The following is an 11,642-nucleotide window of genomic DNA, read 5'->3' as shown; positions in this document are numbered from 1 at the left end:
TTAGTTCATGTTGCATTTTAGCCCAATTGCTTTAATTTCAATTAGATGTTTAACTGTTTAGCTGGTGGGGACCAACTAAAAATCCCAAAATCCATCACTCGCTCTTCATCTCTCTGCTGGCACCGCTGTGTGCCAGAGCATTCTTGGTCAGCTGTCCAAACGTCTGGCCATACCCAAATTTGTAACCTGAAAATACAATTTAATATAATAAAAAAATATAATATAAGAAAATATCAGCCAACCTTTAGCAAGTCTGCTGTTGGTGTATATTGTACATTTGCTAAAAGTGAAAACAACACTTTCAACAACACCAAACACCAAAAATTATAGGTTTGTTAGTTCATACTGACAAAATGTACACTAAAGTTTTATTTATACACATGTAACCCTTTAAACTGCAGGCATTAAATTATTAAGTTATTAATGTTAGCCAAAAAGAATTTTTGTCATGTTCAAAACAAAAAGTCCTATTTACAGTCTTGTAATATATTTTTTTCCATTTATAATGATTTTACATCATATTGCTGCTGCCATAATCAAAATGTGGTATGTCAGCTGTAATTACACATCCAAATCCCCAAAACGTATTAGCAAGTATTCAATTAGGTTGAATAAAACTAGTTAATTTACTTGTTACCACATGAAGTTATTTTTTATGTTTAATTGTAGACATGAAGTTGTGTTATGAATATTATGTAAGTTAAGAAAGTGAGCAACTGAAGTCTTGATCTGCTTACAAGACTAACAAAAAAGCAGTACCTGGAACATGGCCTGTATAGGAGGGCAGAAGGCCGCGGTGAGTGGGGTAGATGGTGGCTGCTGAGGGCAGACTGTTGTCCCCCTCCCTCATGCTGTGACCCACCTTCATCTCCTTACTGAACTGGATCAGAGCCTTGTTGGTGGTAATAGGATAGCTGGTTCCTATCAGGAATCGAGCTTTAGGGACATAACCGGTAAACCCTGCAGCACAAATAAGCACAAACATGTTCTCTACAGAGAACACACTTCTGCACATTTCAACATAACGCAATTTCTCATAATCTACATCAAAAAGGCAAGAAAAACACTAAACTGTGCAGTGAGGAGCTCCCTCTGGGACTGAGAGCTATAAACAGTGTTAATTGCAGACTGTGTCATTATGCCTGATATGGCTTGCCTGAAATAAAGTACTTGTGCAGACTGTTGTCATCCATGAAATAAGGGGATCCAAGAGGCTTCCAAGGGTCCACAGGTTTGTAAGGAGCAGCTTCCTTAGAGACGGCTGTTAAAGGGGTGATGAGGCTCCGTGGCTATAGAAGAAAACAACGTGAGTATTGTTGTCCATTGACGCAGAATACCAGTAATTTACTATAAATTTACATACATTTTTTATTTTACCAGACATGTTATATGTTAATGTTAATAAGAAGAATTTAAGAAGAGTTTTGGACTGTATATACACAGAAAAGCTTGAATATCCATTTTAATAGAGTTTGCACAAACATGGCCAAAAATTTATATCTGGCAATGTCAATAAACAATAATGTTTTTGTCAGCACCTCAGTGTTCCAGCAGTTAAATATTTAAACATGAATAATTTAAAAATCCAGTGTTTTAATAGCCTTTAAAACATGAAAATCTTTTTTGTTTGATATTTGTAACAGTTCTACAACATAAAAAAAGCTCCATTGGTTTGCACTGAAGTACCTGTAGTTTTTGCATAATAAGCCTAAGTATAAGACTGGGATTTTACTGGATTAAAGGTCAAATTAACCACTTGAAATACACACACACATTTTCTAAGCCACTTCTCCCTCAGGGTCGCAGGGGGCTACTCCTATCCCAGCGTTAACCACTTAAAATAAAATAAAAAAACATTTAATAAGTATGTGATAGAATTGTGTCGAGGCCGAGCTGAGGTGCTAGTGGATGCAGTGAGAGGTGTTGGAGTGCTGATTGAAGGTTCATGTAATTAAGTGGAGGATACAGACAGGCCTAATTACAGTCTCAGTATTACAGCTTGGCAAAATGATGGGGCCTCCCAAAAGCCTGAATATAGGTGGAGTTTACCTTTGCTGAAGTTTTCACATCACAGATATCTTTAGCAAGCTTTAGATAGTGAAACTTACCAAGCTGCTTATGTCAGCCCAGCAAAGCCAAGCTGAGTCGCATTCTATCAAATTATCATCATTGGCATCACTTTCTGGCAATAAAGGACAAATTCCTACCACAGCACACCAGCCTAAACGTGTAGTTTGTGCACTTTGTGCATGAAAAACAAAATGCCTTTATGTGCATTTGAGGAAGAATCGCAGCATAGCAGGCGATGATTGCACAGACAGTAGTTGGAGGTGTTTTATGTGTGGCTGAATCCATATTCCATTTGATAAACCCTTTAATTGACCATGGGTGGGTCCAAAGTTTCATTACACACTTCTATAACCTAAGAATAGCTCAGTGAGTTTGCACTGATGTCCCTGTAGTTACTGAGTAATAAGACTTGATATGTAATAAGGGATTTTAAAGCGTTAACTAAGGTTTGAGGAACTCATGGCAGATTCACAGTGATTTTGCTCCACCATTTAAAACTGAGTGCAAATTTGCATTAGAGACTCATGAGAGACTTTCTTTGCCAATGGCAGCAGACAAAGCAAATAAATGAGGCCACAAACCTCAAACAGGTGCAGAAGAAATGTTTACCCTCAGAATAACATCGTCTAAACTCTCAGGATGTATGAGAATGGTCTGGCTTGATGTTGAGGTCTCAAATGCAAAATCAACATCATGCTGATAAAGAAATTATGACAATAGTAGACAATTCACTCACATCATCAGAAGATGCGTCCTTCACCAAGTCTTGACTAAGTTATCTTTGAATTCTCTTTGAACGCGCTCACAATAATCAGATTTGTCCACTGATGATACAAAATATTTCTCTGAATGTTGCATGAAATTATACATTCCCACCAGAGAAATGTGTAATATATGGAGATTTGTTAAAATATAGAGATTCAGTTGTTTTCCTTTAACTGTGAGTGACAGTGATGCTTTGTTGTCAGCGCAGCTCAGTCTGTTCTGCACAGTGAGCCTGTAATTGCAGTAAATCTGTAGTAGATCCAGATTGTAAAAGCAGCGCTGCGCCCTGTTTAATGAGAGCGCGCCACATGTCCTGCTCTGATACTCAATCTCTCCTGCATTCATAATTAAACGCCTCAGGTGATGTGGCAAGTCAAGAAGAGGTGACACAGGTTACATAAAACTGCTGTCTGTGTCCTGACTTTGGAGTAAAAGCAGAGAAAAACAGTTCTAACTGTTTGAATAAGAATATAGTCCCAACTTTACACAGTGCTTTTATTTTTATTTACTGAGTTGTTGAGCTTAGAACATGCATATTACATTTAGATACATTGAGATTGACATTTAGATGATTGTGTCATGGTCTATTTAAACACAAGACTTTATTATAGAGAATAATAAGCTAAATATATATATATATAATAGTTTATTTCTCAAATCCTAACCCTGTTCAAATAATACTTTTTGCTTTGCTTTTTTTTTCAATGTTTTTTTTTTGGAAAAAAATTAACTTCTTTTAAAGTGAAGTTGAAAATGTACATTTATCATAAGTTACATTTTTAAATAAAAAAAATTAAAAAGTGTGTTTTCAAGTTTTCATGTCACTACCGAAACGCAAAGGGTTTTAGTCTGAGCCTTATTTGAGCTATGCCTTTGCATTTTAGAGCAGGAAGTGAGGCTGCATCCCTGTCCCTCATGGCCACAGGGTGAGCAGTTTTATCATTGTTTTCAAGTAAATTTTCAAGTAAATTAAAAAAAAAAGTCTGAAAATCAGTGTGGAACTGTCACTATGAAATTTCTGCCATTAAGTGAAACGTTTTGGTGTTTTAATAAAAATATGATGATTTAATGTGTACAACTGTTCAATGTTGTATTTGCTAGTCATATACTTTCTAACATTCTGCTCAAAGCAAGCTTAAATTTTTGCTACTGAAACAGTCAACACCACTCATCATTTATAAAGGGTGTATAAATATTCCACAGTCAACTGTCAGTGGCATTATAACAAAGTGGAAGCGATTGAGAACAACAGCAACAAAAAGCAGAGGTCACCAACTTTTTTGCAGAGTGAATCGCTACAGACCTCCAAACTTCATGTGACCTTCAGATTATCTTATGGAATGGGTTTCCAAGGTCGAGCAGCTGCACCCAAGGCTTACATCACCAAGCACAATGCAAAGCATTGAATGCAATGGTGTAAAGAGCTGACACTGGACTCTAGAGCAGTGGAGTTCTCTGGAGTGACTAATCAAGCTTCTCCATCTGGCAATCCGACTGACGAATCTGGGTTTGGCAGTTGCCAGGAGAACGGTACTTGTCTGACTGCATTGTGCCAAGTGTAAAGTTTTTTTGGAGGGGGGATTATGGTGTGGGGTTGTTTTTCAGGAGTTGGGCTCGGCCCCTTAGTTCCAGTGAAAGGAACTCTTAATGCTTCAGGAGACCAAGAGATTTTGGAAAATTTCATCCTCCCAATTTTGTGGGAACAGTTTGGGGACGGCACCTTCCTGTTCCAACATGACTGGGCAGCAGTGCACAAAGCAAGGTCCATAAAGACATGGATGAGTGAGTTTGGTGTGGAAGAACTTGACTGGCCTCCACAAAGTCCTGTCCTCAACCTGATAGAATGCCTTTGTGATGAATTAGAGCAGAGACTGTGAGCCAGAAATTCTCATCCAACATCAGTGTCTGACCTCACAAATGCGCATGGAAGAATGGTCAAAAATGTGTGAATGGTCACACCCTAACCCTTGTGGAAAGTGTGAAGACAGACGAGCGATTACTTTTATAGTGAATATAGTGTGTGTGTGTGTGTGTGTGTGTGTGTGTGTGTGTGTGTCTATATATATATATATATATATATATATATATATATAATGTGTGATGAGTGCTACTGAATGAAACAAATCAGGAACCAAACTTGTGTTCTTCTTTACGTATTCACAAACAACATAACTTAATAACTTCAGTGAAAACAACCCATTCCTTTTGTTTCTACTGAATTCATGTTTATTTGTACCTATTCTAATATTATGTAGTGTTTTATTGGCAAAATCACATCTGATATAAATAGTTTTAAACATTGTGGGAATGTTGGAGTGTCCGGATTATAGGACTGCATTCACTGTAGCATGACAAGTAGAGACTGGGTTCCCTTCAAAAAGATCAGACTAAGCTCCAATTTTGACTTGCACACACGTGATGTTTTTTATTGCACACTATAATGCGCAAAGAAAATTAAAAGAAAAATACTGGAAAGAAAAAGGTAAAATAAGTGGATCATATTACAACTAAAATGACTGGGACTAATGGATCACAAGTATCTGCGCAGTCCCCCTTGGATATTTTTGGCTAGGCCTCAGCCAGTTTGTGCTGGAGGCCACAAGGCCACATAGACACATCCTTCCCCTCTCCCTCCTGAAGGAATTCCTCCCCCTTTTAACTTTCTAGTCCCACCCCATCGGGTTAACCCATACCATTGCCCAGGCTAGTGAGGGGTTACACAAAACAAACAATGACAAACAACTTTAAGACAACAAAGTAAAATAACACACAAGAAGCTTCTTTCCACAGTATCTTATATATTAATATTAGTCTACCCCCAAACTCTTTTTCTGTCTTTCCCCATATGTTCTCGGCTCTCACCCCCCCCACATACAGCCGTGGGATTTACCAGTACAAGGGAAGTCCTGGAAGGCAGCCACACTCCCCTGAGGATCAGGACAGAACAAGGATAAGGTGAGTATTTCCATCACCTTTTCATGCCCCACTGTCCTTTCAGGCTTGGTGATGGGACAGATTCCCATGACCCCGTCACAAACGTTTTCCTTGGCTTCTTTGAAACATATTACTATTTACATAAAGATACTTATATATAATGCAAATGTGACATATGTAAACACCTTTGTGTGTGTGTGTGTGTGTGTCTGTCTGTCTGTCTTACCTTGAAGTCTGGCATTGTGTAACTGACTGCAGGCGGCAGATCAGCTGATGTTAGCTGGACTTTCCTCTTCTCATTCGACTCAAACTCACTGAGAGCCTCTCGACACGTCTCTGTGTAGGTCTTTGCAAAGTAGTTCTGACTTCTAGGAACAAAACCTATAGAGCAGAACACACACACACACACACACACAAGCACATAAATACACAGTATTTACATTGAGCAAATACAACAAACAAATATGATTCAACTGTCCAAAATCAAACATGTTCATGTGAAGAGTGTGGGAGGTGGGCAATCCAAAAACATCAATCAATCAATCAGTCAATAAATAAATAAAGAAATAAATCACCTAGCTCAAAAATTTCTAATCACCTTTCCAACACTGTAACATATGGAGCCCAGCTGGTGACATCCTGTATAAATAAAAATAATGCATAACCACAACTTGGTAAGGCATGGGAATGGGTTCTTAATGCGTGGCCATGACTTAGTGAGTCTAATTCTTAGACTTAGTGCCACGCCTTAATAAGTCAAAGCCAGGACTTAGTTATCTTATTCCGATGCTTTAATATGCCAGACTATGTAGTAAAAACTATTTTGTTGCAAATAATGTTATAAAATGTTCTACTATGATGCTAGCTCTAATCACAGTTGAATGGAAAAGTTTGAAAACCCCAGTCAAATTCCATATTCTGTAAATTTTCTAAGTGGCAATATGTTTAGCTAAATCTTAAATGTTAAATTCAACAAATAAACAGTAATCGTGCAGTAAAATGTGCAGTAGTGTGTTCTCTGTAGAGGATGTTTACTTTATTTACACTTAGACAAACCAACAAAACATAATTTGATCAGGGGTACACGGGAGTAGTAGGCTGTAGAGCTGTAAAGCATTTAATGTGTCCAAAATGATAAGCAGAGCTGTAGATGCCTGAGAAATGCCTGTGAATGCTAAATAGACTGTGAAGAGAATGATATTATAGTACAACTATAATCTTTGACCCTCCCATCGACCCACCACCGATGGGAGGGGCAGTAGTAGGGGTGCGGTGCATTGTGGATCGGGCAGTGTCCGAAGGCGTGGGCCTTGGCGTTCTGATCCTCGGTTGCTGAAACTGGCTTTTGGAACTTGGAATGTTACCTCACTGGCGGGGAAGGAGCCTGAGTTGGTGCGCGAGGTCGAGAGATACCGGCTAGATATAGTCGGGCTCACCTCAACACACAGCTTGGGCTCTGGGTCCAATCTCCTTGAGAGGGGCTGGACTTTTTTCTTTTCTGGAGTTGCCCATGGTGAGATGCGGCGGGCAGGTGTGGGCTTTCTCATAGCCCCTCGACTCGGCGCCTGTATGTTGGGGTTTTCCCCGGTGGACGAGAGGGTAGCTTCCCTACGCCTTCGGGTTGGGGAACGGGTCCTGACTGTTGTCTGTGCTTATGCACCGAACAGCAGTTCAGAATACCCAGCCTTCATAGAGTCCTTGGGAAGGGTGCTTGAAAGTGCTCCTCCTGGAGACTCGATTGTCCTACTGGGGGACTTCAACGCTCACGTGGGCAACGACAGTAAGACCTGGAGGGGTGTGATTGGGAGGAATGGCCTCTCTGATCTGAACCCGAGTGGTGTTCAGTTTTTGGACTTCTGTGCAAACCACAGTTTGTCCATAACGAACACCATGTTTGAACACAAGGATGTCCATAAGTGCACATGGCACCAGGACACCCTAGGCCGCAGTTCAATGATTGACTTTGTAGTTGTGTCAGCGGACTTGCGGCCATGTGTACTGGACACTTGGGTAAAGAGAGGAGCTGAGCTGTCAACTGATCACCACCTGGTGGTGAGTTGGATCAGGTGGTGGGGGAAGATGCCAGTCAGACCAGGCAAACCCAAACGTATAGTGAGGGTTTGCTGGGAACGTCTGGCAGAAGAACCTGTCAGATTGATCTTCAACTCACACCTCCGTCAGAACTTTGACCAGATATCGGGGGAGGTGGGGGACATTGACTCAGAATGGGCCATGTTCCGCTCCTCCATTGTTGAAGCGGCTGACTGTAGCTGTGGTCGCAAGGTAGTTGGTGCCTGTCGGGGCGGTAATCCTCGAACCCGGTGGTGGACACCCCAGGTGAGAGATGCCGTCAAGCTGAAGAAGGAGTCCTACCGGACATGGTTGGCCTGTAGGACACCAGAGGCAGCTGGCAGGTATCGACAGGCCAAGCGATCTGCGGCTTCAGTCGTTGCCAAGGCAAAAACCCGGGTGTGGGAAGAGTTCGGTGAGGCCTTGGAAACTGACTTTAAGTCGGCTCCGAAAAGATTCTGGCAAACCGTCAGGCGACTCAGAAGGGGAAAGCAGTGTGCCACTAGCACTGTATATAGTGGAGATGGTGTGCTGCTGACTTCGACTGAAGATGTCATTGGGCGGTGGAAGGAATACTTTGAGGACCTTCTCAATCCCACCAACATGTTCTCCAGTGAGGAGGCAGAGTCTGGGGACACGGGAATAGGCTTGTCCATTACTGAGGCCGAAGTCGCTAAGGTAGTTAAAAAGCTCCTTGGCGGCAGGGCTGCAGGGGTGGATGAGATCCGTCCCGAGTTCCTCAAGGCTCTGGATGTTGTGGGGCTGTCTTGGCTGACACGCCTTTTCAACATTGCATGGACATCGGGGGTGGTGCCACTTGATTGGCAGACTGGGGTGGTGGTGCCTCTTTTTAAAAAGGGGGACCGGAGGGTGTGTTCCAACTACAGGGGAATCACACTCCTCAGCCTCCCTGGTAAGGTCTATGCAAGGGTACTGGAGAAGAGAGTCCGGCTTATAGTCGAACCTCGGATTCAGGAGGAGCAGTGCGGGTTCCGCCCTGGTCGTGGAACACTGGACCAACTCTTTACCCTCTCCAGGATTCTCGAGGGTTCATGGGAGTTTGCCCAACCAGTCCACATGTGCTTTGTGGATCTGGAGAAGGCATTCGACTGTGTTCCCCGGGGTATTCTGTGGGAGGTGCTTCGGGAGTACGGGGTACATGGCTCTTTGCTACGAGCCATTCAGGCCCTGTACAAACAAAGCAGGAGCTTGGTTCGCATGGCCGGCAGTAAGTCAGACTTTTTCCCAGTGAGAGTTGGACTCCGTCAGGGCTGCCCTTTGTCACCGATTCTATTCATAATTTTTATGGATAGAATTTCTAGGCGCAGTCAGGGGATGGAGGGTGTCCGGTTTGGTGACCTCAGGGTCACATCGCTGCTGTTTGCAGATGATGTGGTCCTATTGGGGACATCAGGCCGTGAACTTCAGCTTTCACTGGATCGGTTTGCAGCCGAGTGTGAAGCGGCCGGGATGAGGATCAGTACCTCCAAATCCGAGGCCATGGTTCTCACGCGGGAAAGGGTGGAGAGCCCTCTCTGGGTCGGGGATGAGCTCTTGCCTCAAGTGGAGGAGTTTAAGTATCTTGGGGTCTTGTTCACGAGTGATGGTACAAGGGAGCGGGAGATTGACAGGCGGATTGGTGCTGGGTCAGCAGTGATGCGGGCTCTTTACCGGTCTGTTGTGGTAAAGAAAGAGCTGAGCCATAAGGCAAGGCTCTCGATTTACTGGTCGATCTATGTTCCCACCCTCACCTACGGTCATGAGCTTTGGGTAATGACCGAAAGAACGAGATCGCGAATACAAGCGGCTGAAATGAGTTTCCTCCGCAGGGTGGCTGGACTCTCCCTTAGAGATAGGGTGAGAAGTTCGGTCATCCGGGAGGGACTCGGAGTAGAGCCGCTGCTTCTTCACGTCGAGAGGAGCCAGTTGAGGTGGTTCGGGCATCTTGTTAGGATGCCTCCTGGACGCCTCCCTTGGGAGGTGTCACAGGCAAGTCCACCGGGGAGGAGACCCCGGGGAAGACCCAGGACACGCTGGCGTGACTATATTGCCCAGCTGGCCTGGGAGCGCCTCGGAATCCCTCCCAGGGAGCTAGTGGAAGTGGCTGGGGAAAGGGAGGTCTGGGCTTCATTGCTCAGGATGCTGCCCCCGCGACCCGAACCCCGGAGAAGCGGAAGATGATGGATGGATGGATGGATGGATATAATCTTTGATGCCTTGTATTTGTAAAATAGAGATTAAATCTTAAAGCTACAGAGACTTGTTGCTTTATAAATAAAAATAATGCGTTAAGTAAGACGTGGGATAATTAAGTCATGGCCATGACTTAGTAAAGCGTGGGAACAAGATATTAATGCATGGCCACAACTTAGTAAGGCATGGCCTTGACCACAACTTGATAAGGCATGATCTTCCTACGCCTTACTAAGACATAGCCATGCATTAGGAACTTGTTCCATTGCATTAATATGGCGTGGCCACGCATTATTTTTATTTATACAGGATGTCACCATCAGGGCTCCGTATGAGGCAGGGAACTTTACTACAAATATGAAATAATGATAAATAGATAATCACAATAAATTCTTCATACTTTAATATGTCCTTGGCATTCTACAAACTTGATATACCTACATAGAGTGTATAGAGTGTAGATCATAATACTTAAGTGTGTATATGTTATTAGTTAATGAAATAAAATTAGCAGTAGTCATTTTTAATATCAGCGACACCAAACCCTTGCAGTGGTGTAATTCCATATGAAGAAAAATGTCTATTTGTAAATGTTTAACCTGTATATCCGGGGATCATACTGTCCAGCCGTATGCCCAATCCTGTCTGTCTCCTACATGTATCAACTCCCATGTCCCTCTGTATGGAGGGAAAACGTCCCGAGTGCAGAACCGGCCTCTGAGAGCAAGAAATCTCTGGAGAGGTCAGGAGCTTTGCCGTCAGCTTACCGTACGTCTCTCCCATGTGATATTTCAGCTGTGGACAGTAACCTGTATACCTGTACAGTTCATACAAATGTGTTTATTATAGATTATAAATGTGCTTAGGCTCACTCCATACAGCTGATATGATCAAAGCACATGAAAAATTACTTTAGGAGAATATCTCGCTGAACACCTTCACTCACTCTGATTCACACTTCAGTGCTGCTGAAATGAGCCCAGTGCACTCAGATGTTTAATGCCTTATCATAGCATGTTTTTTTTTCCACACGATGAAGTCCAAACACTCCTGGTTCGAATGAACATAGCTAGTGTTGTAACAGAAAAGCAGAAAGGAAAACCGGGTCGTTCCTCACTTCATCTCACACTTACCCCGGGATATAATGTGGCTCAGGCGTCACTAACGTCCTGCTGAATTTAGGAGGGAATCTCTCCATGAGCACTCGGGGTGCACGGGGGAGTGTTTGTGTGTGTTTAGTTCACTCGCACACAGTGTGTTTGGGTTTGTGTGCGTTTCAGAGTTTGTTTTGACGTGGTTGCTAGTCAGCGCGTCAAGGTGAGTGGCGTCAGAGTGGCGCTCACTTCGGCTCCGCCCCTTTAGAACAGCGGCTCCGTTACTCTGTGACGGATTGCGTCATAAACAATGCACTAGTCCCTTCATCTGTAAATTCAAATCTGATGAATGAAAATAAATTAATTTCAAATATATGACATTTATAAGCGTATTTGGGTTTCCTTTATATCCAAGTTATATTCGTCACATACAGATGTATATGAGGCATATATGATCGCTTACTGGAAATTGGCCATTTTAATATGTGGGCCTTACATATGCAAACAGACAGACAG

General features: G+C 42.8%; 1 protein-coding gene across 2 annotated transcripts; it reads right to left on the bottom strand.

Annotated features, from left to right (window-relative positions):
- Window positions 1-10: 10 nt before the first annotated feature.
- On the bottom strand, window positions 11-11,325 carry fam166b (family with sequence similarity 166 member B). Of its 2 annotated transcripts, none has more exons than XM_017697260.2 (6): window positions 11,166-11,325; window positions 10,632-10,849; window positions 5,996-6,150; window positions 1,157-1,289; window positions 760-960; window positions 11-186 (listed from the first exon to the last, which is right to left on the bottom strand). In XM_017697260.2, the coding sequence occupies exons 1-6, from the start codon at window positions 11,228-11,230 to the stop codon at window positions 95-97; spliced, it is 864 nt and encodes a 287-aa protein (XP_017552749.1). In that variant the 5' UTR covers window positions 11,231-11,325; the 3' UTR covers window positions 11-94. The 2 variants fall into 2 exon arrangements, with proteins under 2 accessions (XP_017552749.1, XP_017552750.1); XM_017697261.2 differs by lacking the exon at window positions 11,166-11,325 and adding an exon at window positions 10,979-11,056.
- Between the last annotated feature and the right edge of the window lie 317 nt (window positions 11,326-11,642).

Source organism: Pygocentrus nattereri, chromosome 18 (genome assembly GCF_015220715.1).
Source record: "Pygocentrus nattereri isolate fPygNat1 chromosome 18, fPygNat1.pri, whole genome shotgun sequence".
Taxonomy (NCBI): Eukaryota; Metazoa; Chordata; class Actinopteri; order Characiformes; family Serrasalmidae; genus Pygocentrus; species Pygocentrus nattereri.
This window is presented reverse-complemented; position numbering and strand designations above follow the sequence as displayed.

Excerpts from the sequence above, each read along its gene's own strand:
- fam166b (XM_017697260.2), bottom strand. The coding sequence starts at position 11,230 with ATGGAGAGATTCCCTCCTAAATTCAGCAGGACGTTAGTGACGCCTGAG. Across the intron at positions 10,850-11,165 it reads GAGCCACATTATATCCCGGG|GTATACAGGTTACTGTCCAC; the intron begins GTAAGTGTGAGA and ends TGAACTGTACAG. Across the intron at positions 187-759 it reads CTATACAGGCCATGTTCCAG|GTTACAAATTTGGGTATGGC; the intron begins GTACTGCTTTTT and ends TTGTATTTTCAG.